The sequence below is a fragment of the Chamaea fasciata genome, unplaced genomic scaffold, assembly GCF_029207755.1.
Source record: "Chamaea fasciata isolate MVZ Bird 193981 ecotype frontalis unplaced genomic scaffold, bChaFas1.0.hap1 SCAF_24, whole genome shotgun sequence".
In the NCBI taxonomy this organism is placed as follows: Eukaryota; Metazoa; Chordata; class Aves; order Passeriformes; family Sylviidae; genus Chamaea; species Chamaea fasciata.
In genome coordinates, this window is record NW_027094109.1 from 1,793,057 (window position 1) to 1,818,776 (window position 25,720).

The following is a 25,720-nucleotide window of genomic DNA, read 5'->3' on the forward strand; positions in this document are numbered from 1 at the left end:
CTTCTCTGAAGAAAAAAAGGATCCAGGAATAAAATGAGGTGGTTTATTAACTGTTTATTATGAGAGAGAGGTGGAAGGCACTCGCAGCCCTCCACAGCTCCCTGTCCCAGCCCAGCCTTAGTGTTTGATTGTGGTTTTTAGCAGAGCTCCTCTCTTCCCCTCTCCACCCTGCAGCTGGAAGCTGATCCCTGGATCCTGATACCCTGGGGATCAGCAGTCCGTGCCCAGAGAAATGGGGAGTCTGGGGGGCCAGGACCAGCTCCATGGCCAAGGGAGCAGCACTGAGGGGTTCAGCTCCCATTGGTGCGTCTTTCTGCTTCTCCTTATATAATTTTTCGTATATTTAATTTTAAAATCTTTTTCTCCTTCCCCCCACCCCGTAGCCTTGGCTTGAGTCCACAGAGGAGCTGAAAAGTTGTTTAATTAATAAGGTGCTAATGAAGCCTCTGATTCCCTGGCTTAGGAAGGGACAGTGCCAGGAGCCATGAGCGCTTTGCCAGAGGCCTGAGCTCCCTCATCTCCCTAATTTAGAGGGAAGCTGGAGCCGGGGAGGAGCAGCAGCTCCCTCCCTCCAGCTGCATTCCCTGCAGGGAGGGTGTCCAGCAGGAAGGGGGGTGCAGGCAGCCCCTGGAGGTTGTAGAGGGGGCAGGCCTGGTACTCACACGGCCACTCGGCCCAGGCATAGCGCAGGCCCAGCACCAGCGTCCTGCAGCCACCCAGGGCCAGCGTCACCGTGTGGGACCCTACTGCCACCACTGGTGCTCGAAGCCACTGGCACGGGGATGCCTGGCTGGAGCAGCACACCTGGGGAAGGGAGAAACCCACAACAGTGTTGCCGTCCCCTCGGCAGCTCTTTGGAGAGGATATCCCACTCCTCACCTCAAATGCCTGGGCATCCCTCTGACGGCAGATGAGCTCCTGGCTGTAGGTGACATTCAGCAGCCCCCTGGTCACCTCCAGGATAGCGCGGGTGGGATATGGTCCCTGGAACACAAGGTCCTTGTCCCCATAGGCCACAGCCCTGGCACCCAGCAGCAGTCGGTGCGCCACATTCTGCTTGTCCCGGGGGTGGATACTGCCCAGGAAGAGGAGGAAGATGGGGCTGGTACTCAAAAGCTCCATCCCTACACCCTCACCCCAGCCCAGGACACACCTGCCATAGGGAGACTGCTCATCGCCCAGATCCATGGCTACGGCCATGAAAGTGTTGGGCATCCTGGCATTGGGAACAACCCCCAGGTCGGCTGTTTGGTGCCAGCGGAGCCGGGCGAAGCTGTCATCTGCACTCCGGTGGCGGTAGGTGGACAGCTGCAATGCACAGGGGAACGGGGGAGTGGCTCAGACCCCAAAACTGGCCACTGTGGTCCATGCCTGGGATTTTTACCACTTGGCAGGATGCGTCCGTGTGTTTACACTGTCCTCTCCCAGGGCATCCCCCCAGGACAATGGGGGTTCTTGCCTCTCACCCCCCCCACACCTGCACGAAGCCAAAGGGGAGAAGTGGCTCTGTCTGTCCGGCTGATCCAGTGTGGAACGCCCGGCGCCAGTCAGCAATGAGTGCAGGGAAGGTGCAGTTGTACTGGTCTGTGTTCAGGAAGGTATTGGCCTCACCTGCCCCCCAAAAAGAAGGGCTGGTGAGAGCTCGGTGGGACAGTGGGGACTGTTCCACCCCAGGGGATAGAAATGGGGGCTCACCCTGGTACCAAGCCACACCCCGCAGGGTCATGTTGAGCAGTGGGTGGATCATGGCGTTCCAGAGCACGGAGGGCACTTGTGGGCCAGAGAAATGCTGATGTGGGGAGGTGCTGGAAGACAAAGCTAGGTTTAAGGGGGGAGCAAAGCACAAGGCAGGCTTTAGGTTAAAGCAAGCACCATGCCAAAGGGAGATCTGGGGTCCCTCCCTTCCCTCTTTACCCACCCAGATGTGCCTGACTCTCTCGGCATGAGAGGTTTTTACCCAGAGGGGGCATAATGATGCACAGAGTGGGCTGTGAGGTTCCAGGAGAGGAGGCGGGGTGAGAAGGAATTTGGTGAGGACACTCCCCAAAAGCAGTGTGGTACGGGGCAGGAGGTGTTTCCACTGCACCTTCTCTCACCTCCCCGTGTCCTCTGGGAGCCCACATGCCTGCAGAACCCGGCGGGACGACCAGGCCTCGATGGGGGTCCCCCCCCAGGCCACCTCCACCAGCCCGATGGGGGACCCCAGAGCCTCATACAGGGAGCGCCCCAACAGCCAGCACACGGCCGAGAAGTAGGTGAAATTCCCGTGGCCCAGGTTTTCTGCTCAAGAAACAGCAGGCTGCAAAGGGAAACAGCGGGGGAAAGGCCATTTCCAAGCTCCCTTTTGGAGGCACATTGCACTCACCAGCTGTTGGAATGGACCATGGCAAGTCAATCTGCTCCAGGTCCTCCAGCTCCACATCAGAGCGGGCAGGCGCCGCAGCAAAGATACGCACGTAGGGATAGTGAGCAGCAGCAGCGAGCTCCTGGCTGGCATTGGCCACCTGAGGAAGGGCCAGGAGCATGCAAGGAGCTTCCCTGCCTGATCCCTACCTGGTGCCACCCGATGTGTGCTGTGGGGGCCTTACCTGCAGGACTGTCATTGCCATGTTGCTCTGCCCGCTGCAAAGCCACACGTCTCCAAAGTAGATGTCCCGCAGTGTCACGTTCTCCAAGCCCTGCTCAGCTGTCAGTGCATAGGGACCGCCCTGCTCCATTGGGTCCAGGACAGTTGTCCAAGTCCTAGAAGGCCCTGGAGGAAGAGGATGGTGCTTATCTTCCATCACCCTCTTAGAGGCCTCAAGACCTTCACCAAGATGTTGGATGAACAGCCAACAACCTGTGGGGAAGGACAGGCAACAGGAAAGAGCTTCCCCACCACAGAGACATGTTGGAGAAGTGGATTTCAGAAGCTCTCTGGCATCAGAGGGACCTTCCTCCTGCAGGAATTTAGGGGTTAAACAAGAAAACCTGGAAAACAAATGTGTGTCAGAGCAGAAGCTGCTGGGAGGAACTGGGATTACAGGAGCAGCTTGGTGTGTGTGACACTGAGATGTCTCCGGCTAATTTTAGAGGCGCCAAATCAAAGCGTAAAGATATTCTGCTGGAGCTTAGTGTGGATTTTCTGGCTGGATCCTGCAGATCTCCTGGATCGCTGCTCTCCCACAAGCCACCTCCAGGCTCTTCATCTCTTGGAGGTGCCCTTGGGCAGCACTTTTACCTTCCAAAGGTAATGAGCTCCCTCCCAACTCTTCAGGCAGGGTTGTAGCTGGGATTGGAGGTGCCTCTGAGCCCTCCCAGCTCCAGGAAGGCTCTGCTTCCACAGACAACATCCTCCAGGGCTTAGAGATCCCACAGGATCCTCTAAGGTGGAACAGATCAAAAATGAAACTGGGAGTGCTCTGGAGATTCCTCAGACCTGGTTTAGATGTGGAGAGAAGCTAAATTCCCCTTCTCCCCTCCACAGCCTCACCGCTCGGCTTCCGCCTGTGCGGTGCCACCCACTCCAGCAGCGGCTCGGCTCCCGCTGGGCGCCCACGGGATCCGCTGCTGGGAACCAAAGTGAGCAAAGGCTGGTGCTGCTGGGGAGGGGAATGGCTGAACCCCCCCAGGTCTCCTGGAGAGGGAAAAGCATGAGCTGGAGATGTCACCAGCACCTCTGCAGCCCCAGGGCGGCACTGTGACCAACACAGGGGTGGTGCCAAACCCTGTCTCACCCCACCATCAGCTCTCATTTGGGCTCAGACAAGTTCTTTGGCCACCAAAACCATCGGCCCCGGTTTCTAGTGAAAAGGTCAGTGGGACTGACCTTTAACTTGTGCTGTTTTCTCCATGATGAGGCCACTGGGCCCTGAGAGAGTCACGGTCACCACGGCCCCCAGCTCCCCGTGGCCCCACACCACGGCCCCTGATGGCTTCTTCTGCAGCACCATGTGGTCACCATAGTAGGAGGCAAAGCCGAGCATTCCCCCTGGAATCAGCAAACAGTGCAAACATCAGCTCTGAGAGAAAAACACCTTCAGCATGGGCTCTAACCCCCTCTTAAATACAGACTATTTGAGATCCCACTTAATTTACAGCTTCCTGGTCAGCTTTAAGGTGGTTAAAATCACCACAGAGCTGAGGAAGAGGCAGAATTTAAAGTCCACAAGAGGGAATTCACCTCCCAAAGAACAGGGAGCATGTTACATCTTGTATTACACGGATTTGGATACAGATTTTGGTAAAAATTCCTTTAATAACAAGAGCATTGAAGTGTCTCTCCCAGCCCAGCCTTGCTAATGAATGTTCTGATGTATTTTTCCCTTGGAAAAAATTTTGTCAAGGGGTGGGATGGAAAGCATCGGGTGTGCAGCATTGGCAAAGGCCCCTTCCGTGGGTACGGAAGCAGAAGGCTCAGAGCTGGCACCCCCAAAAGCCCCATTTTTGCAGTGTGAAAAGAAAATCATGTTTGAAAAGGGGGTCAGGAGCAATGTGTGAGGGGTGATCCGAGCAGAGAACTCCGGTGACCAAATCAGAGCTCATGGAGCCTCATCTTCCCCGCAGCTCATCCTAGGCTGGGTTTTAGGAAGGAAAGGAACGACGTCCTCGGCCCCTCAGGAGTCAGCTGCATCGCTGGTCCCACTGCCTCATGCCACGAGGCTCCGGGAGTTATATAAAAAACAAGTCGGAGGAGAAAAAAAAAATTAAAACGGAGACGCTAGGGAAGAGTGGAGGCTATAAAAAGCAGCTGGGAGGAGGGAAGGCAAGAAGAAGGGAGGAGGGAAGGGAGGAGAGCCCACGAGACACCACCAAGGAGCCGCATGCGGCTCCCACCTTACGTAAAGCATCGTCCCACGGCAGCAGTGCTGGGCCAAGGGCGTTGGGGAGGGGCTGGCGGTGTGAAGGGTGTTGGAGAAGGGCTGGGGGTGTGAAGGGTATCAAAGTGGGACTCAGAGCATGCAAAGGGCATTGAACTGGGGCTTGGGGGGATGCCATAGGTGTCAAAGTGGGACTCAGGGTGCGCAGAGGGCGTCAAACTGGGGCTCTGGGAGTGCAGAGGGCATAGAAGCAGAGCTTGGGGGTGCAAAGAGTGTGAAAGACAAGTGAGAGGTAACAAGGGCATCAAAACTGGGCCAAAGGGGATGCCAAAGGCATCAAAATGGGGTTGGGAGGGCAGCAAGGGCCCCAAAGCGGGGCTCAGAGTAGAGCCAACGTCATCAAGGAGGGTCTGGGGGTTCAAAGGGTATCAAAGTGGGCCTGGGGGGGTTTGCGGGAGGTGCCAAGAGGGGCACCCGAAAAGAAGGGCTGGGGAAATGCCAATGCACATACGAGGCCGGGAGTGTGCAAAGAACACCAGGGCTTGGGAGGGCTTAGGGAATTCCTTGGGCATGTGAGCGGGGCTGCTGTGATGCCAAGGGCTCTGGCGGTGCCAAGTGGCCCGAAGCGGGTCTCGGCGGGGTCTGAGGGGAGGCCCCGGGCCTGGCTGCAGAGGGTGCCCGCGGGGCCGGAGGTTGGCCCTCCCCAGCCCTTTACCTGCCGCCGCCGGAGCCAGAGCCAGCAGCGCCAACAGCGCCCACGCCGCCATCCTGGGGGGACAACGGGCTGAGGGCGCCGGGACGGCCGCCACTACCCGCACCCCCGGCACCGGCCCGTCCCCTCCGGCGCCCCCCGGCCCGCCCCGCCCCGCGCGGGGGCGTGGCCTGAGCACGCACCGCCCGTCGGGGGAGGGGGCGGTTGCCACGCGACGGCGTCCGCACCACCGCGGCCTGAGGCGCCGGCGCGGCCCGGTGCGCGTCTGACGGGAGAGGCCGAGGGGAAAGGCCGGGAGCGCGGGCCCGAGGGCTCGGGGCTGCGGGAGGGGAGCCGGGGCACACCGGGGGAGGGCAGCCGGGGCACACCGGGGGAGGGAACCGCGGCCCCCCGCGGCCGCTCGCCCCGCCCAGGCCGGGGCCGCGCGCGCGCAGCGAGAGGCGGCCGCGCGCGTGCGCGGCGGGCAGGGAGAGTGTCGCCCCCTAGCGGCGGCTCTGGCCCCCCGCAGCCGGTGGGCCCCGGGTTCGAGTCCCGGCGCTGCCCGCTGGCACCGGGCGCTGGGGGCTGTGGTTAATCTCGGGCTGTGCCGCTGCAGGGAGTCCTGGAGAAGCGACCATGTCCATCGCCTACTCCAACACCAATATGAGAGTGCCGGCCGGCTTCCGGAACCTGCTGGAGGGGCTGGCGCGGGAAGTGCTGCGGGAGCAGCCCACCAATGTGGTGGCCTTTGCTGCTCGGTACTTCCAAAAGCTGCTGGAGCAGAGAGAGGGTGAGTGGCCTCGCCCAGCACCCACCCTCACACTGCCATCCCCTGCCCCATGCTGCATTGCCTGCCCAGCCTGTTCTGTATGCCCATCACCAGTGCATCAGGCCTGCCCCACGTGTCCCTTGCCCGGGTTGTCAGTCCTGCCCCATATGCCCACCATCTACAGCATCAGGTCTCTCCGCTGTGCCCATCACCCGGGGCATCAAACCTGCCCCTTGTGTCCATTGCCCATGGCCTTGTGCCTGTCCCAAATGCCCACCACCTATGGCCATCAGGTCTTCCATTCGTGCCATCACCCAGGATGTTGTGCCTGTGGTACCAGGTGCCCGTTGCATGTGGCATCAAGTCTCCTCCTTCCCCAGCTGGTGGCATTGACCCGGTGGCGTGGGGAGCCATGCTGGAGGACGACCGTCTCACCTGGCCCCCTTCCCAGGTAGGCTGCCCTCCACTCCAGGCCCCTCCAGAGAATCTGAGGTGCCAAAACCTGCACTGGCTCCCTGCTCCCACCCTGTCCCTGCCACCCTTGTGCCACATCATCTAAATTTGCTTTCCTCTGGGACCTGAAGGAGGCCAAGGACACGGAGGAGGAGTGGGTAGCTCCAGGGGGAGCAGGTAGCACACACAGCTCTGGATCACCGTGATCCCGCCCCAAAACGCGTGGGGGTCCATATGTCCCCATAACCCTTATGAACTGGGACACCTCTCTGGATGCAACCACAGCACTTGCCCCAAATCCCCCATTTCCCACCGTCCAACCCCAAAATTAAAAAAAACCCCTTTGGTCCTCCCCTGGCTCCTGCGCTTTTCCCGTGGGTGGGTGCTGCACTCCCATCCCACCCCTGCGGTGCTGTTTTAATGAGAAACTTTATTAACGAGGTCCCCTCCATTATTAGCACCGATCACCTGAGATTTCTCCCCGAAAAATCCTGGGTTTGGGGCTGAGCTGAGCACCAGATGATATTTTTAGCCTCTATATTTAGGCCCCTGCATCCCTGGAGGTTGGAAGAAACTTCATAACATCCCAGCGTGAAGGAATGATGTGACATTGCTCCTCTCCTACCCCCCTCTATAAGCTCCTCCATGAAATACCTCCATGGAGTTTTGGGGTGCACGCAAGGGCCCCCCCAGTCCTATTCCTACCAGTGAAATTCATATCTTCCCACACAAGGTGATTTCAAAATCCCCCCCCCCCAAAAAAAAAAAGTGGGGATGGCATTGAAGCCGGCTGCTCTATTTTTGGAGAGGACTGAACCCCCCCATCCATCCTCACCCCTTTTTTACCCCCTCTTTTCCTGTTTTCCATCGCCATATGCGGTGCTCGCCCACGGCATGGGGCATGACAGCGGCTCCCCCGGGAAAAACAGGAAGGAGGGATGGGGAAAGAAAGCTGGCGGGGACCCCGTGCCGGGGCTGATGCCAACCAGCTACGCCTTGACCCCCCCTCCAGCACCGCCTCGCCGGCTGCCGGCTCCTGCTTCGGCAGCCGGCAACACTGCCCGCCCAGGGCATCATTCCAGCATCCAATTCCCTTTTCTTTTAAGGATTTTTTTCCCTTTTTTTAAAAGATTTTTTTAACACCTCGGTGCCACCATCTCAAACCACGACGGCGGGATGTACTCCGCAGGTCTCGCCAGCTGCACTTCCCGTCCTCCCCTTTCAAAATCTGAGTTGTTTCCCTGGAATCCACATTTTGGAGGTGCTGGAGCACCTGAAAAAGCATCATCCAGATGAAGGGGTCCAGGGAGGAAAAATGCAGAGCCTGGAACAGGCTCAAAACCCGCCATTAATGATTAGAAATGTTCTGGCATTTCGCGTCCCTCCTCCGCAGCCACAGCCTGCGGGAGACGGCGGCGCTCGGCGGCTGTGCCAGGACCCGGGTGCCACGGATGGAGCAGTTTTTGGGGGCTAATTGAGGGACTAATCCTAACTGGGGGGCTAACTTCTCAGATCCATGATGGATGAATCACCTCAAAAACCCTTCCCACTTGACTCGCCCAAAACACCTCTCATTGGAGCAGGTAGTGATGGGTCTTGAGGGTCTAAAACCCGGGGAAAATGATCTCTTTCCATGAAAAATCCCAGCAGAGCTGCCAAGGCTCCTGGAAGCTGGAGCAGGGTTTTCTGGAGCAGATCTATTCCCATCCCCCCTGCCCCCCCCACCCTGGTGTGCTGGTGGGAAGAAGTGGCAGTGGAAAAGTGGCTCCAGTGGGGAGAGCTGGGTGCCAGTGGCTCGCAGGGGAATTTGAGGGATGTTTGGGAGCATTTCCCAAGGGGCAGATTGGCTGCCTGGCTGGTGCTGGAGCAGGGGTGACCTCCATCAACCTCCAAGTGTGGGTGAAGCAGTTAAGGGAGGTGGCAGTGGTGGGATGTGCTTGGGATGGGGAGTGGGGTGTGTGGGTGTCCTGGGGAGCTGGGATGTCAGGGGACAAGAGGTGCCACCAACTGCACCCAGCAGGAGTGGCCTTGGAGAAAGAGATGGAGATGGGATGGGAATTGGAACAAGGATGGCGATAGGGCAGGAGACAGGGCCAAGGATGAGGGGGATGATGGGGATGGGGACAGAGATGATGGGGTTGAAGCTGGGAATGGGGGCGGGGATTGGCATTATGAAGAGGATGGGGGCAAGAAGTGGGATGGGGATCATGACAGAGATGGTGAGAGAGAGGGGGACAGGGACAATGTAGGGATGGAGAAGGTGGTGGAGGTGATGGGGATGAGGTCAAGGATGGGGACAGACAGGGCTGGTGGCAGCAGTAGGGACACTGCCTGTTCCACTGCCAGAAACAGTGATGTCAGTGGGACAGGGATGCTAATGGGGATGATGATGATGATGGTGGTGGTGGTGGCAAAGAGGAAGGTCAGTGCCACCAGGCCCCCAGACAGGATGACCCCTGTGAGCAAACTTGGCCAGGGAGAGCCAGTGGGGCCCGGCTGTGCAGATGGGTCGGGGGGTGCTGGTGCGCGCCTTGGGGGGGCCACACCGTGTTTTGGGGGCTGGCTGGAGCAGCTTAGGCGCGGAGCCCACGGGCGATTTATGCAGTTGCTTAGCAACTCCCAAACCCGGATTAGAGGCGAGCGAGGCAGGCGATGGGGGGGCTGTGGGCTGCAGCCCCCCGCATTGCCCTGGGGGTCCCTCCTGTTTCCCGGGGTGCCCCAGCTCATCCTGCCGGTCCCAGCACCTCAGCACGGTCCAGGGGCAGCGGCGGGGTCTGCAGGGAGCACCAAGGGCTGTGAAAGTGACTGGGACTGCAGATCTGGTTGGAGAACACCCCAAATGTGGGGGGCTCAGATGCTCCTATGAGTGGGGAAGGGATCCCCAGACAGCAGAAGTGGAGCCCACTCCTCTGCTTGGAGCCTGCAGCTGGGCACATCAGCCCCGGGGTTCTGCGGGTGCTCAGTGGGACGCTGTGTCCCACCATGCCCACCCTTCCTCACCGTCTTCAATCTCGCCATCCTCATCCTCACCCTTCTTCAGGACCAAGTCTTAAGTAGGTCAAGAAGGTTCCCCCCACCCCCGTGCAAGTCAACCAGGGGGGCAAAACCTGCCTCCAGCATCACTGTGGGTCATGTATCCCCCCAAAAATGAACCCATTACCCCCATTTCCTATAGCTTTACCCCCAGAAAAACCCTCCACACCGAAGGCAAGGCTCATCACATCTTGGCTCGCATCCTCTGCATGTGATGTTGTGTTCCACGAAACTCCAAGGCGAGCTGCCGGCTCCTTTAAATGTTAGGAGGGAGTTGGAGGCTGTGAAATAAAATTGGAGGAGGGAAAATAAAAAAATAAAAAAATAAAAAAAAAAATAAAAAAAGAGGAGAAAGGGAGGAAAAAAAATAAGGCACCCCTCCTTCCCCCCCAAAAGCCTGGCAGGGGTGTCGGGCTGATAGGCTCGCCCGGAGGAAAGCGCATTACGTAGGCAAGCGGCTCCGCTCAACTTGCCACCTGCGCCGGGAGAGCTGCCGGGGAAGCGAGATCCTGCCGGAGCCCCTCGCCCGCCGCTGGCCGCCCACCCGCCCTCCGCCATGGACTGCTGCAATGTAGGTCCCCCTTCCCCCGATCCCCCCAGCACCCGCTCCTGCCTTTAATCCATTCTCAGTGCTCCGGGCTGCGGGCGGCCGGGGGGTTTGGGGTGGTGGGGGCGGGGGGTGCGATGGGTGCTGCGGCCACCGAGAGCTCAACCAACTCCGCGACCCCCCCAGCGCTGCTGCAGCCCCCCAGGCCCTTCTTCCCCCCAGACCCCCCGAATGCCCACTCCTGCCTCGCACCAGTTTGGAATCCATCCCACCGGGGCCACAGCGCGGCCAGCATCCTGCACCCCACAGCCCACTGAGGAAAATCCCCCTGTCCTCGAATCCGGCTTTTATTTAGCTTTTTCTTCCCCACCGCCGCACAATTGCTCTACAGGTGGGATCGGGGGTTGCATATGGATAAAGGGCTTAATTGGGGTTGCGCCCCTCTCCCTTCACCCGAGGGTGAGCTCCCCTCCCTCTTGGCCACCAGCCGGCTTGGGGAGAAAACCACATCCTTTTCCTCTTTCTCCCTGATCCCCTGACTTTTCCTGCCCCTTTCCTCCTTTTTCTCCCCCTTTCCCCTTTTTTCTTTTTCCCTTTCCCCACTTTTTTGCCCCTGTTTTCCCCCTCCTGCTAAGACAGCAGCACAGGGAAAAGCCCCCATCTCTCCTCCTGGGCACCTCCAGAGAGGCAAAGCCCACCCTGTATATGGGATTTATCCTGCCTGGATATAGGATTTACCCTGCCTGGATATAGGATTTCTCTGCTATGCATAGGACTTTTCCTCTCATATGTAGAATTTCTGCTTCTGAATATAGGATTTCTCCCCTAGATACAAGTTTTCATCAGCTGCATAGAGGTTTTCACCCCATGGATATGGTGTTTTTCCACTGGAAATAGGATTTCTCCTGTTGATATAGGATATGGCCCCCCGTTTATTGATTTTCTCTCCTGAATATAGGATGTCTCCCTTGGATATAGGATTTTTTCTCCTGAGTATATGTTTTTCCTACCTGTATTTTCCTACGTATATACCTAATCCTACAGGATTTCTCAACTAGGATATAGGTTTCTGCCACCTGTATGTAGGATTTCTTCTCTGAATATATGATTTCTCCCCTGGATATAGGAAATGCCCCCGCATAGATAGATTTCCTCCACCTGTATATGGTATTTCTCCGCTGGATATAGGATTTCCTCTCTCCTAATATAGGATTTCTCGCTTGGATATAGGATTTCTCGCCTGGATATAGGATATGCCCCTACAGGTATAGGTTTTCTCCCTTGACTGTAGGATTCCCTTCTCCAGATATAGTATTTCTTCCCTGGATATAGGTTTCTCCTACCTGTATATATGATTTCTGCCCTGGATATAGGTTGTTCTCCCCCACCTCTGCATAATATAGGATTTCTCTCCTGAATATAGGCTTTCTTTCCTAGATATAGGATTTCCTTCCCCTGGCTATAGGATTTCTTCCTTGGCTATAGGATTTCTTCCTTGGCTATAGGATTTCTTCCTTGGCTATAGGATTTCCAGCCCTGGCTATAACATTTCCACTCTGGACATATCATTTCCACCTTGGACCCGTCCTCACCTTTCGCAATGGTAAAACAACCTGAGCAACTTCTTGGAGCTGTGACACGCTCCAACAGGATGAGCTTTCTCCTCCCCCCAAATGTACAGCTTCCAAATAAGCCCCCCAGACTCCTTCAAGTCCTTTCAAGTGCTCGTGGGGCAACACAAAGGCTTCACCCCGACAGCTGCCGGCACTGGATCATCCAATGCCAGCTCATTTCCACCTCATTTCATTTTCCCAGGTTTTTTTCCCTGTTGAACTTGGTGCTGAGTCCAACTGCTCCGGTGGGATGTGGCAGGAGGGGAATGGGTTACAGTGATTTGTTCTTGGTGGGGCTTTTCCTCCCTTCTGGCATCACTCCTTTCCCAAATTTCCTGGTGTTTTCAGCCAAAGCCCTGAGGAGGGATGCAGGAGGATGCAATGGGCTACGAGGGAAGGGGAAACTGAGGCACGACCAGCTCATTTTGTGCAGGATGGCCCCCAGCTCTGTGCCAAAAATACCCCCCAGAACCCATCCTCTGCTCTCATGGATTCTCCTCTCCCTGCATCATTACCTTGGCTGGAGTCTGGCTTCCTACAACTGTGTGGTCCAGGGTGGGATTTAGGGATGAGCAGGAGGTGAAGCATCTTCCCCTTCCTGCAGCTTTGGTTGCCATTTTTGGTTGCAAGGGACCCGAATTTTTAGCAAAACCCCTCATTTTTAGGAAAGGAGCCTAATTTTTAATGAGTAAACCTAATTTTTAGCAGCCCTCCCCCTTATTTTTAGAACAGGGGCTCATTTAAGACCTTCTTGAATGGATTAATTCGGGGAGGGGGCTGCGCTGTTTGAGGTCCCACCAGCTGTAACCCTGCCATTGCCACCGTCAGGAGGGAGCCTGCACAAAGCTGGACGAGGACATCCTGGACATCCCTTTGGACGATCCTGATGCCAACGCGGCAGCTGCCAAGATCCAGGCTAGTTTCCGTGGCCATATGACCCGCAAGAAGATCAAAGGGGGTGAGATTGATCGGAAAACCAAGGACGCCGAGTGCGCCAACAGCACCCGCGGCGGCGACCTCCGCAACGGCGACTAGGTACATCCCAAATCCCACTTCTTCCCCCCAAAACTGGGTCATTTCTATAAGGATGCTGCTCTGAGCGTCCTTTGGTGTCTTGATTTGGGATGGAGCAACCTTCCCCAAGATGATTTGGGATGAAGCATTCTTCCCTGTGCAGATTTGGGATAGAGCAACCTTCCTTGCACAGATTTGGGATGGAGCATCCTTCCCCAAACTGATTTGGGATGGAGCAACCTTCCCTGCACAGATTTGGGATGGAGCAACCTTCCCTACGTAGATTTGGGATGGAGCAACCTTCCCTGCACAGATTTGGGATGGAGCAACCTTCCCCGCACTGGTTCAGGGTGAAGAAGGGGTTTTTCCTCCCAGGAGATGGAAACACACAGGCAGGCAGCCCCTGCCTTGCCCTAATTTTGGGTGCGCGCCGTAGTAGTTGGGAAGGATGGGAAGTAGGATGGGAAGGCGCAGCCCTAGATTTGGATTGAATCTCTCCCTTAGCAACACCACCCCGAGCGCCTCGCCTCAGCACATGCTATTTTTAAAAGCCTGTGTCACAGTCTCCTGGCAGGAAAAGGTAAATTTAAAAAGCGCCCACGGTGCCGAGGCCGTGTGGCACTGGAGCCTGGGTGGTGGCTGCGCCGTGCCCGGGCCGTGCCCTGTGCCCTGCCGGTGCCGGGAGCGCGGGATGGCCCCGGATACCGGCACGGCTGGCTCGGGGTTAGCGGCGGGGAGGGCGTGCTGCCGGCTCGGCCACGTGAGTGTGGCGGGGCTGGTGGAGATGCAGCTGGGATTGAGACTGGGATGCAGTGAGGATGGAGTAGGAATGCAATGGAGATTTACTGAAGATACAGTGGGGATGGACTGAAGATGCACCGGGAATGCGGTGGGGGGAAAAAGAAGGATGCAGTGAGGATGCAGTGGGGTCTCAACAAGGCTGCAGTGGGAAGGAACTGAGGATATAGTGGGGATGGAACTGGAACTCAGCTGGGACACAGTGGGGATGAACTGAGGGTACAGTGGGAACAGAACTGAGATGTGGTGGGGAAGCAATGGGGATGCAGTGAGAATGCACTGGAGATTCAGTGAAAATGCAGTGAGCATGCACTGAGGATGCAGAGGGAATTCAGTGGGGCTGGGATGAGAATGAACTGAGGATGCGGTGGGGATTTGGTGAAGATCCAGTGAGGACACAGTGGAAACACAGTGAGGCTGCAGTGGGGCTGCAAAGGGGATGCAGTGAGGATGTGGTGGGGATGAACTGGGGATGCTGTGGGGAAGCAGCGGAGATTCAGCGAGGATGCAGTGGGAATGAACTGAAGATGCAGTGGGGAAGCAATGGGGATTCAATAGGGCTGCAGTGAGGACTGAGCGAGGATGCACCGGGGCTGCACTGGGGCTGCAGTGAGGATGTCACAGGGCTGCAGTGGGGAGGCAGCTGCCCAGTGCAAGTGCTGTGTAGCTTCTTAGGGCCCAGAGGTTCTTTTGGGATGCTTTGCTGGGGAGGCTGAGCAGGTTGGCAGCAGGGCAGCCAGGTTCCCCTCCTGCCATGGTGCACTGCCTAGAGGGGTGCAGGCAGGGATCTCCCCCCCAGGTTCTTTGGGCTGGGTGAGGGCAGAGTGTGGGCAGCAGTGGAGGCAGGACAAGGGTGCAGGCAGGGTGTGGGTGGGCTGCAAGTAGGGCACGGGCAGGGTGTGGGCAGGGGGAGGGAATGGAGAGGGTGCAGGCTGCAGGAGCAGCATGTGAGCAGGGTGCAGGGTGTGAGCAGGGTGCAGGGCACAGAGTGCAGACAAGGTACGGGCAGGGTGTGGGCAGGGCACCGGCAGGGTGCAGTCAGGGCACAGGATGCAGACAGTGCTCCAGGTGCAGTCAGGGCACAGGATGCAGGGTACGGGCAGGGTGCAGGGTGCAGGCAGGCACAGAGTACAGAGAGGACCAAGGGTGGAGGCAGGGCACAGGCAAGGCTCAGGGTGCAGGGTACAGGCAAGGCCAGGCCAGGCTGACCACTCGCTCTCTCCTTGCTTGCAGGGGCCACCAGCTGCTCACCGGAAGCCCCTCGCCACCGACCCCCTCCCGCTGCCGCCCGCCGAGGCCCAGGAGCCCCCGCTTCACCCCCTGCCCCCCGCATGCATCCCCCGGGGTCCCCCCACAGCCAGGCCCTGCCCCTGTCCCTGGCTGCCCCCACCCACCCCAGACACCCCCCGCCCCAATAAACACCCCTGCCAGAGCCCCGGCCTGTCCTCGGTGCCTTTTGATGTCACCGGCAGAGCGGTGAGGTCACAGCGGGCAGGGGTGGGAGGGGTGTGGGGCAGGTGGTGCCCAGCAGTGATCTCCCATGTGTACGTGTGACATCGTACAGGCACGTGTGACATCACTGCCAAGCGTGTGACAGCTGGCGTGACATCACGCTGGTGCACAGGGTGTGGCGCGACATCACTCGTGGGTGGGAGTTGACTTGTGAGGTGCTGGCATGAGATGTGTGGTGATGTCACTACTGGGCAGGTGACAGCTGCTGTGACACCATACAGGTGTGTGTAATGTCACTGCTGGATGTGTGACGCCATGCAGGTGTGTGTGACATCACTGCTGGATGTGTGGCACCATACAGGTGTGTGTGATGGCGGGGGTGACATCATTCCGCTGTGTGTGATGTCACTACTAGGAGTGACTGTGGGTGTGACATCATTCGGGCACGTGTCACGTCACTGCTGCTCTGTTATGGTAAGTGTGACATCATGCAGGCACACGTGACATCCCTGATAGACATGTGACATGCCTGTATGGCATCATACAGGCATCAGTCAGATGCTGTGATGTCACACACTCATTGTGGCATCATACCTCCTGACACAGGGTGTGACATCACAGTCACAGGGTGTGACAACACGTGCATCATGATGTCACCTCACCCTGAGGACCTTGGCTGGTGCACTGTGACATCACCCTGCCCTATGACGTCACCCAGAAGGTCGTGGGACATCCCTCCCCGCCTCGAAATCCGCACAAACTCACCCAAAGCGCCGGTGCTGGGCAGCGCAGCAGCTTTTAATCAGAAAACCCCTAAAAAAAGTGTGTCTGTGTGTGTGTGTGTGTGTGTGTCCCCGTCACCCACCCCCCATTTTTAATGCTCTTTTATGAAAAATCCCTCATTTCACCTGATATATAGATACAGAAAAAAATAATAAGAAGGGGACCCCCCTGAGGCAGGGCTGGGGCTGGTTTGGGGGATGATATTTATGGGGAGACTTGGTCCCTCCAAACCCAGAGAGCCTCTGCACCCATTAAACACGCCCGTGATGAGTCCAGCTGCTCGAGGCATCTGTTAAAAAGAAAAGGAAACCCCAAAAGGGACAAAACCACCCCAGGAAACAAGGAGTGGGGTTGGCTATGGGCACCCCTGTTTTTTGGGGGTCTGCTCACACCAAGGAGCCAGCTCGGCTCTGCGCTGGCACCATGACAGGAATGGCACCTGCTCGTGCCAGGCTGGAGGGGGGCAACGACCCCACGGGAGCGGTGGCTGGATCCTGGTGGCGCCGGGGGGTCCCGTTAATGGCAGGGGGCGAGAGGTTGGGGGGCCGCCCCCCTCCCCGGGGCGGGGGTCCCCGGTAGCTGCCGGTGGTGGTGAGGATGGAGGCGGTGTCGGAGGGGGCTCTGGCTCCGTAGGTTTGCCGGGTGCCCGCGATGGAGGACAGGGTGCTGGTTTTGGACATGGTGTCTGAAGCTGGCCTCCTTGCCCACGACGGGGTTTTAGGTGCCACGGCGTCTTCCCTGCCAAGAGGGGAGAGCGTCAGAGGGATCGGCTCTGGGAACCCTTCCATTCCCTGCCCCAGCATACTCTCCCTGAGCAACGAGGTTGTGCAGACATCCCGGACCCGCAGACAGAGGGACAAAAGGGAAAGGGGAAAACAGAGGTGGGAAACGCCCTCGTTAACTCTGAAACCACGACTGGCCAGAGGTGGAAACTTCCCGATTGTTACCTCTGGAGCATATTGATGACTGGCCAGAGATCAAGAACTCTTCCCCACTATTAACTCTCAACCTGAGAAATGATGGGCCAGAGGTAGAAACGCTCTCCTCGCCCATTAACCCCGAAGCCTAATGGTGATTTGAACCCCCTGCACAGGAAGAGCGCCTCACTTGATCTCATTGGCTCCCTCTTCCTGGCTGTCACGTTTTTTCCTCCTGTAGCCGACCACCTTCTGGGCAAAGAAGATGATGGTGGCAAGGGCACCCAGGGAGCCCAGCACGGCGCCGGCAATGACTGCTTTGGTGCTTGCTGCCAGAGAGAGACAGAGATTCCCTTACTCCCTTATTCTCACAAGGGACCTCATGGGGACTGTGTCCCCCTCCCCAACCCTGTGGACACGTACTCACTTGAGTGTACCTCCAGGACAATGCTGCAGTTCTTAGAACCTGCTTGGTTTTCAGCCCTGCAGACGTAGACCCCTGACATTTCCAGGGAGAGGTTGGTCAGCTTGAGGGTGCCCCTGGTGCGGTCTGCAGGTGAGAAATTCGGGTGCTGCCTCACAGTCACTCCTAAACCCTCCACCTCCTCGTGCAAGAAGTGGTTGAGGGGATGAAGCCGAAGAATCCCTCAGCTGAATCTTCTCAGCATACTCCAGCCCACCCACCCCACTCCCCAGCCCCACACTGGTGCCACCTTACCCTGGGCAGGGGGAAAGAAGACCTGCAGGGTGGGCGGCTCACGCTGCCACTGGTACATGGGCAAGGGCTTCCCCTTCTTGGAGGAGCAGCTCAAGGTGACGTTGGCCCCCACGATGGCGTTGCCGTGCAGTTGGCAGGTGGGGGCGGCCGGCGTCACTGTGGGCACTGACGTTAGTCCCGAGGGGCACCCAGGGGAGGTCCAAGGGAGCCAGGGTGACTGGAAGAGCCTTACCCAGGACAGTGAGGTTGATGATGCCGACGTTCTTGTCCAAACTGATGGCGTCATCCACCACGTTGACGGAGCACATGTACTGACCCGAGTCCTGCTCCCGGGTGGCGTTGATGAGTATCGAGACGTTGTGATTGGGCATGGGGTACAGGAACCCCATGCGGGGCTTCAGATCCGTCTCCGCCACCTTCACCACCCCGCCCAGGTATGCCAGGACCTGCACAGGAGAAAAACACGTGCTTTCACTTCTGGAAGGTGTTGCTAGAGAGAAGAGTCCCCCAGATCCCAAATTTCATAGAGCGGTGGTTGCTGCATAAGCCCCCTCCCGCCTTACCTCCCCTGAGCATCCTGGACAAGGGAATTGCAGGCAGCTCCCCACCACAGGCACAAATACCCCTGGCATGGGCACCATGAGCAACTGTCCCATCATGAGCATCTCCCCATCAGGGGCATCACAAGTGGGTGTCCCCCCATTGTGAGCATGACAAGCACCCTGGGCATGTCCCCAGTGTGGGCATCTCCTCTCAAGGGCAGTATGAGCACCTCCCCACCGTGGGCACCTCCTGATCATGAGGACCACCATCATCTCCCCACTGTAAGCATTTCCCGCTATGGGCACCACAAGCGCCTCCCTGCTGCAGGCACTGTGGGCATGATCTCATCGTGGGCATCTACACATCACCATGAGCTTCCTCCACCAAGAGCACCCCCCATGGTGGGCACTATGAGTTTCCCCCACCATGACACCATCCCATCACGGGCGCTACATAGGTATGGGGATGGCACCATGGGTATGTCCTCATCATGGGCACCATGAGCACGTCCCCCATGGTGGTCATCTCCACATGGTGAGCACCATGAACTTCACCCCATCATGGGCCAACTCTCCACCATGGGAACCAGAAGCATGCCCCCACAGTGGGAACCACACACATCTCCCCATGGCACATCCCCGCCATGAGCATCTCCCCATTGTGGGCATCTCCCCATCACAGGCGCCATGTCCTTACCCTGGACACTTACCCACTGTCAGCCACCATGAGGTTCCCTCACTCATGGGCACTTTTACCCATTGTGAGCATCTTCCCTGCACTGGCACCATGAGCTTCATCCCCTCAGGAGCATCACATGGTGGGCACCATGAGTTTCCCTCTGTCATGGCTACCTCCCCATCATGGGCATCCTTCCACCATGGGCACTGTGGCCACTACTCCTTGGTTGGCACCATCATGGGCACCACCAGCACCCCCTCCAAGTCTCCTCCCAGCTTGGCCCCCTCCACTGTGCAGCCCCTGCCCTCTTCTCACGTGGAAGGGAGCAGCATTCTTGTTCAGCATCCAGGTGATGTAGGGCTTGTTCTGGGAGTGGCTGGTGTACCAGGCAGGCAGCACCGCCTGCTGCCCCTCCACGGAGAACACCAAGCTCGTCCCCACGTGCACCTCCAGCACAGCCAAGGGAACACCTGCCCATGGAGAGGGAAGAAATCGAGAAATGACTCAACCCCAGGTGCTACTTCTCCGCAAATCCTCACTGATTGTGAGAAAAAACCCTATTCCCGAGACAAAACCAACAATCCCAAGTTATCGCCAGGAAGCTGGGCCAGGAGAACATTCCGCCTCCTTCCCTGCCACAGGAAGGGCTTTCCGCCTGCTCCGGAGGATGCAGGACATTGCTGTTCCCTCCCATCCCAGCTTCCGCCCCACACTCGGCTCGGGAATTCCTAAGGCCCAAGTCCCTCCTCCCAGGAGACAGCCACCTCCAGCAGGCAGGCACCCCCCCTAAGCTCAGTACTGGGGTACTCCCAGTCCCCCATGATGCTGCACCAGATCCCACGGGATTTATTTTTAGGGCTCCCCCATATGCACCCCCACAAGCCTTCCCCGGCATCCCAGTATCCCCCCTTTTTGCTGCCAGCACTGAATTGGGATAATCCATGAGTGGCTCCCTCTGGTGCCCCATCCCATTTGACCCCAAATATCCCATCCCAATCCTCGGCCACTATGTCCCCTGCTTTCCCAGCGTCTCCCCAAGCCCCACTGGGAGGAGGCAATGGGGTAAGGGTGGGTACCACAGACCGGAGAGAGATGCTCAGCTCCTGGGGGAAGATCGTTCCCCAGCTTTGCCCGTAAGGCTCAGCCGCAAAATTAATCGGCTTGGGCAAGGCTGGGTTTGTGCTGGGCTTGGTTTGTTTTCCCTCGGGGAACATCACCGAGGCCCTGCATCCCAGCGGCTCCATCCCTGCATCCACCCATCGATCCGTGACCCCGCCTGGCCCTGCTCCTGCCACTGCCCCAGGGATGCTGCACACTGGGATGCAGGGGGGAAAGGATGATGCTACTCCCTCATCCCAAATCCTCGGTTTGAGGGGGTAAAACCCCTGGGTTTGAAGGATTTCAGGAGCTTTCAATAACCTCGCACTTTTCCCTAAGAGCTCAGAGGTTTTAATTGGATTTTTCCAGGGTGGGAAGAGGAAAACAAGGCGCTGGGGGGTATTTTTAGCCTCCTCCCGCATCCGTTCATCCCCCCTCCTGGCAAGACATTGGTGCCATTTCCGGACGGAGCCTTCCAGCTCCAGGCAGGAAACTCTGCTCCGGCTGATAAGTCTTCTCAGGAATTAAAAAAAAAAAAATTAAATTTCCTTTCTCTGGTGAAAAACTGGGAGAAATAAGGCCCAGTCTGGTGAGGATGCGTAAAAATAGCTCACCCAGGCTAAGAACATAAACCTTTAAATCCTGGAGGGTTTGGGGGGGGTGAGATGCTGCAGGTGCCAGCAGGTCCTAAATCATCGACAGTATTATTTATTAATTACACAAAGCGATGGTATCAGATCCAATAGACAATATGGAAAAATAATGGTAATTATAGTGTATCTATATGTAATTATACAGATAATTGTATTAAATTTAGAGAAAGTGGAAAGAAATACGGCATGGCGACTCATTAAATTGGAATTTCCAGAACAAAACAGAACACCGAGAACATATAATTTATAATAGTTATAAATATAGGTATATTTTTGTAAGAATAGGGATAATAGTGGCCATGTGAGAGTGATAATAGTGCTCAGAATAATGAGAGTAATGATCAAAGTGAGAATAATAATTATAAAAGTGGGAATAATAATGATAAAAATGATATTAATAATGATAATAATAATAATGGTAATAGTGAATATAATAATTATAACAATGATTCCAATACAATAATGATAACGGTCATAATAATTATAATACTGATGATAATTGTAACACTAATACTAATAGTGATCAAAATCATACAGTTCATTAATTATGCAGATGGCACAGCCTCTAAACCTCCCTGCATTCCCAATAGCTGGGAAAATCCAGGTGTTTTCAGCCCAAATCCCCCATTATTATAAAAGTGTGTTAAACTGGGATAATCTAGAAGAAAACAGATTATATTCAATTATTGTATTGTAATTTCTATTAGAAATATTAGTGATAACAAGTAATAGACCTTGTAGAATAATTGTAATTATGATTTAATAAAAAGAATTGTAGCAGTTATAACAGTTATAATACCAATTATAACAGTGATTATAATGATAATAGTAATAAAAGAGTGATATTAAGTATAATGATGATGATAATAATAATAAATATTATTCGTAATATAGTTCATTAATGATGCAGATTGCATTGATAAATGACTCCACAGCTTCTGCCCCCCTGTGCATCCCCAACAGCTGGGAAAATCCAGGTTTTTCATCCTACCTCCTCCATCAGCATGATCATTTGGGCACAAAAAGGGTGCTGGGCCAAAGGGTGCTGGGGATTCCTGGGGAAATCCAGGCTCCAGAGAGGGAAAAGATGTCCTGGCACCAACCAGCGGTTTCCTGTCGCACCCCAAGGCATTAAAACAGCCCCGTGTGCCTCAAAGCTGCTCCCGGCACTGCAAACCAGGGTGTGCTAACTCTGAAACCTAATGATGACCACGTTAATTCTGTTAATTGTGCTCTGGGGCTGCAGCTTTGCTCTGTCATCCTCAAAACTCCTGTGGCAACAGGAGATCCCGGCTCCACCATCTCCCCTCCAGCGTACTGGGAGAGGGAGATGGATCCACATCTGAAGGCCGCTAGCTGCCCAAAATCCCCTTTTTCTTGCAGAATTCACCCCGATTCCTCATCTCCGACAGACGTGAGCCTAGAAAAGGCTGGTGGAGCTGGGTCTGGAGCTGCAGGCTCGGGACCGAACCCCCTGGCACAGCTCTGGCTTTGGCCACCTCGACTCTCCAAATCCTCTAATGCTTTAACCAGATCGAAAAAATTAAGCCGCTCGCGGTGCTCATACACATCCGGGGGGGGCCTGGGGCCCTCAGCCCCTCCCGCCTGCTCTTTGGGCTCAAAACCTGGATTTTTATCCAGCTGCCCTGAGCTAAACACCTGCCCGGGTGTTTTCCCCCCGCCCCAGCCCATCTGCTGGCATTTTTTTGCATATGGAGAAACAGAATAGACTTAAATTTACCTCTAGAAATAGCTATAATTTTTTTCCCCCTATAGAATAAATATCTTACAATTTAGCATTCCAAAATACTTTAAATTTTCCCTTGACAAAAAATAAAAAAGCTGCTTTAAATTCCCTTTGAATTTCTTCCCTATGGAAAAAATCACCTTTAAATCCCTGCAATCCTAACATTAATCCCTGCGCTGATATCAACCACCCTATCCTCTAAAATTGCATCATTTCACCCCCCAAAAAAGCTGTTTCCCGGCTCTGGCACAGCCTGAACCCCCCAAAAAGCAAACTCCCCCTCCAGCCCCCTCCCCAAGTCTCTAAACCATTAACTGTACGGGGAATTAAATCCCGGAGGCGCTTGGGGTTTGATGACCCCGCTTGATAGGATTAAGGCGCTGGAGTCATGTGAAACCCAGACCCAAATTAAATCCCAAAAGATCAAGCTTGGGATTTAAAATACACAGCGGGAATCTGGCCGGAAAAGGGACCCTTGAAAAAGCTTGGAAAAAGGTCAAGGAGCATCTCGGCACTGCGACGCAGTCAGTCGCCTTCCCTTTTCCCTTTTTTTAAAAATTATTTTTGTGGATTTTTTTTTTTTTCCTTTTCTTCCCTTAACTTCGACTATTTATAAACGGGCAGATAGGACACGCCGGGCTGTGGAGCAGTGTCCGTTGGGAAAATCCACAGAGGCATTTCTCACGACCCCGGGGGCGGGGGGGGGCAGCAAGTGCCGTATCCTCCAGAGAGACCAAATTTGGGGAAAAAAAATTAAATAATGCAATAATCATATGTGACTTTGCTATAGATGGAAACGTGCTTCACCCCTGGTGTGGGAGAGAGAGGCGGAGATGGGATGGGATGGAGATGGGATGGGAATAGGATTGAGGAAGGGATAGGGGTTGGGATCGAGGATGGGATGGGATAGGGACAGAGAAGAGAACAGGAATGGCAAATATCCCTCATTTTGCTTTTCTCCATCACAACCCCATGAGGATCCCATGGGACGAGGAAGGATTGCCTGAAAGCAAAACTAAAGGAACAACACACATTTGGGGTTCAAAAGGGTCTTTTTGCTGCATTTTTGAGCTGTCAGTGCCCATGATGTCACATCCCAGGGCTCAAGTATGATTTTTTTTTTGTGGGAATCCATCACGATTCCATGTAAGAAACGCCATCGGGATGCGGCAAAGGAGCGCCCTGGCGGGATTTAACGGCTGAGTGACCCCCACGCCTCACACCAACATGCTTTAACTAACTTTTATCAAGGAAGAAAACCTTCAAGGAGGAACAAGTGGCGGCTCCAGGACCCCCACCCAGTGTTCTGCTGGAAGGAAATGCTGCTGCCATTGTTTTTGGGGCCGTTTCCTTTCTCCAAAGGCCTCTCCTTCGCTGGGAACGCCAAAGGAAGTTTCCTTTTGAAGCAACCGTGGCAGTTCCAAAAAAACTCAAATAGGGTGGGAAATTTACGGGGGGAAGAAGGGAAAAACCCATGGACAGAGAAGGGTTGAGACCCCTCACCTCAAAACCAGCTGGGATGGCTGTGGAGCACCAGTAAACAAGAAAAAACAAATGGATTTTTTTTCCTGCCCAATGCCATGCAGGGAGGTGAACTATGGACACTCACACTGGAGTCCCTGGCGTGTCCCCATGTGGGGGTGCTTTGGGTTTGGGGGTGCTTTGGGTTTGGGAGTGCTGGAAGCAGCTGTTTGGCAGCTCCAAGGTACAAATGGCATTTCCTGGGGTGGCTCAGACTTTCTCCACTCTGGGCACTCCTAGAAGGGGAGCGGGGTGGATCCTTCCCCCCTCTCCCCCCCTCCAACCTGCCTGCTGAGGTAGGGGACTGGGGGCACAGAGACAGGTGTGTGCTGTGACCCCCGCCCCCGGTACCCCGTGGTCCTTCCCGGTGCCACCCTAAAGCTTCCCAGGGTCCTGCCTGGCGGTGTAGGGCTCCCGGGTTTCTTGCTGTGCGCCTCCGGCTGCTCCCACACCCCGCCCGGTGACCCGCACGGTATCTCCGAGTCCTGCCCGATGCCGTCCCAAAAGCTCTCCCTCGTCCCGCCCGGTTCATCCCGCTTTTCCCGAGTCCCGCCGGCCGCTCCCCCGGTACCACCGCGTCCTGCCCCGTACCCGCCGCGCCGCCCGGCGTCCTGAGCGGTTCCCCCCGATTCCCCCGCGCCTTGCCGGCTGCAGCCGCCAGCACCGCCGGACCCCGCCTGCTGCATCCCCAAAGCTCTCCCGCGTCCCGCCCGGTATCCCCCCGCTCCTCCCGCATCTCGTCGGGCGCCCTCCCGGTACCCCCCTCCCCCGGTGCCCCGCGCCGTTCCCCCGGAGCCCCCCGGGTCCCGCGGGGCTCACCCAGCAGCGCCACCAGCGCCAGCGCCGCCCGTCGCAGCGCGCCCATGGCCGGAGCCGCCGCAGCAGCAGGTGCCGGGGGGGCCGGGGGCGGCGGGGGCGGGGCCGCGCAGGTGGGGGCGGGACCGAGCCCGCCACACCCCGCGTGGGTGTCCCCGAACCCGCCACACCCCGGGTGGGTGTCCCCGAGCCCATCACACCCCGCGTGGGTGTCCCCGAACCCGCCACACCCCGGGTGGGTGTCCCCGAACCCTCCACACCCCGGGTGGGTGTCCCCGAGCCCACCACACCCCGGGTGGGTGTCCCGTCCCCGGCACTGACCCTCCCCCTCGGGGTCCAACCCCTCTCCAGCCTCCGCCACGCGGTGCGCAATTATTAATTAGTTATATGGGTTATTATTACTTATATTAGGGTGAAGGGTGGGTTCGATGCGGCATGTCAGTGTCAAATTTCACCCCCCCAGGGGGAGAACAGGGACCCCAAATCCTCCCCACTCTCATCCCTCCCACGCCAGCAGGGGGGAACATCCCGTCCTGCATCCCTCACCCTCGTCCAACGCCCCCCCCACCCCCAACCCCTGCAGATAAACACATCGATCCTGTAAAATAAACACGGTATCCAAAAAAAGGGCAATTTTGACTACCTGGTTTTCGGGAGCCCCGGGGGGATCCTCCCCGGCTCAGCCAGGGTTATCCCAGTCCTCGATGAGAGCAGGGTCAGACCTCGAAGCACCAGCGGAGATTAGACACTGGTGGAGGAGGAGGCGGCGGGGGCAGGATTAATCCCTTCTCGCCCTCGCCACCCCCCGTAATCCAGCCTGGCCTGCAGGACTGCGGGATCCCAGGAGCAAGGAGGCTTTGGGGGATCGACCTGGCTTGATCCCACCGGGACCCCACCTCTCCCTGAGAGCATTCTCACCCTCTGCTACATCCGATGCTTCCAACCCGGCAGCGGCTCTTTGGGGCAACTCACCGTGTTTTCCCTCTATTCTGAAGACTGGGAGCAAGGAGGGTGCGTGGCTGACCCGCCGGTGACCTGCCCCCCTTCCTCACTCCACCACCTCAGGGCTCAGTCGCA

The 25,720-nt window shown here is 56.5% G+C and overlaps 3 protein-coding genes across 5 annotated transcripts; 1 reads left to right on the plus strand and 2 right to left on the minus strand.

Annotated features, from left to right (window-relative positions):
• Window positions 1-28: 28 nt before the first annotated feature.
• On the minus strand, window positions 29-5,647 carry SIAE (sialic acid acetylesterase). Of its 3 annotated transcripts, none has more exons than XM_066203521.1 (10): window positions 5,515-5,647; window positions 3,809-3,970; window positions 2,589-2,752; window positions 2,366-2,504; window positions 2,097-2,280; window positions 1,696-1,805; window positions 1,478-1,611; window positions 1,154-1,308; window positions 880-1,075; window positions 29-804 (listed from the first exon to the last, which is right to left on the minus strand). In XM_066203521.1, exons 1-10 carry the CDS (start codon window positions 5,564-5,566, stop codon window positions 523-525), a joined length of 1,578 nt encoding a protein of 525 aa, XP_066059618.1. In that variant the 5' UTR covers window positions 5,567-5,647; the 3' UTR covers window positions 29-522. The 3 variants fall into 3 exon arrangements, with proteins under 3 accessions (XP_066059618.1, XP_066059619.1, XP_066059620.1); XM_066203522.1 differs by lacking the exon at window positions 5,515-5,647 and adding an exon at window positions 4,510-5,469; XM_066203523.1 differs by lacking the exons at window positions 3,809-3,970; window positions 5,515-5,647 and adding an exon at window positions 2,840-2,918.
• A 4,485-nt stretch (window positions 5,648-10,132) lies between these two features.
• On the plus strand, window positions 10,133-15,154 carry NRGN (neurogranin). Its single transcript, XM_066203686.1, has 3 exons — window positions 10,133-10,316; window positions 12,734-12,940; window positions 14,951-15,154. Exons 1-2 carry the CDS (start codon window positions 10,302-10,304, stop codon window positions 12,938-12,940), a joined length of 222 nt encoding a protein of 73 aa, XP_066059783.1. The 5' UTR covers window positions 10,133-10,301; the 3' UTR covers window positions 14,951-15,154.
• Window positions 15,155-15,946: 792 nt separating this feature from the next.
• ESAM (endothelial cell adhesion molecule) lies at window positions 15,947-24,727 on the minus strand. Its single transcript, XM_066203685.1, has 7 exons — window positions 24,647-24,727; window positions 19,124-19,278; window positions 17,820-18,033; window positions 17,588-17,743; window positions 17,297-17,419; window positions 17,060-17,198; window positions 15,947-16,690 (listed from the first exon to the last, which is right to left on the minus strand). Exons 1-7 carry the CDS (start codon window positions 24,690-24,692, stop codon window positions 16,339-16,341), a joined length of 1,185 nt encoding a protein of 394 aa, XP_066059782.1. The 5' UTR covers window positions 24,693-24,727; the 3' UTR covers window positions 15,947-16,338.
• Window positions 24,728-25,720: the final 993 nt, after the last annotated feature.

Excerpts from the sequence above, each read along its gene's own strand:
- SIAE (XM_066203521.1), bottom strand. The coding sequence starts at position 5,566 with ATGGCGGCGTGGGCGCTGTTGGCGCTGCTGGCTCTGGCTCCGGCGGCG. Across the intron at positions 2,753-3,808 it reads GAAAACAGCACAAGTTAAAG|GGCCTTCTAGGACTTGGACA; the intron begins GTCAGTCCCACT and ends CTCTTCCTCCAG. Across the intron at positions 1,612-1,695 it reads GGGTGTGGCTTGGTACCAGG|GTGAGGCCAATACCTTCCTG; the intron begins GTGAGCCCCCAT and ends TTTGGGGGGCAG.
- ESAM (XM_066203685.1), bottom strand. The coding sequence starts at position 24,692 with ATGGGCGCGCTGCGACGGGCGGCGCTGGCGCTGGTGGCGCTGCTGG. Across the intron at positions 17,744-17,819 it reads CATCAACCTCACTGTCCTGG|TGACGCCGGCCGCCCCCACC; the intron begins GTAAGGCTCTTC and ends CAGTGCCCACAG. Across the intron at positions 17,199-17,296 it reads TGTCCTGGAGGTACACTCAA|CAAGCACCAAAGCAGTCATT; the intron begins GTGAGTACGTGT and ends TCTCTCTGGCAG.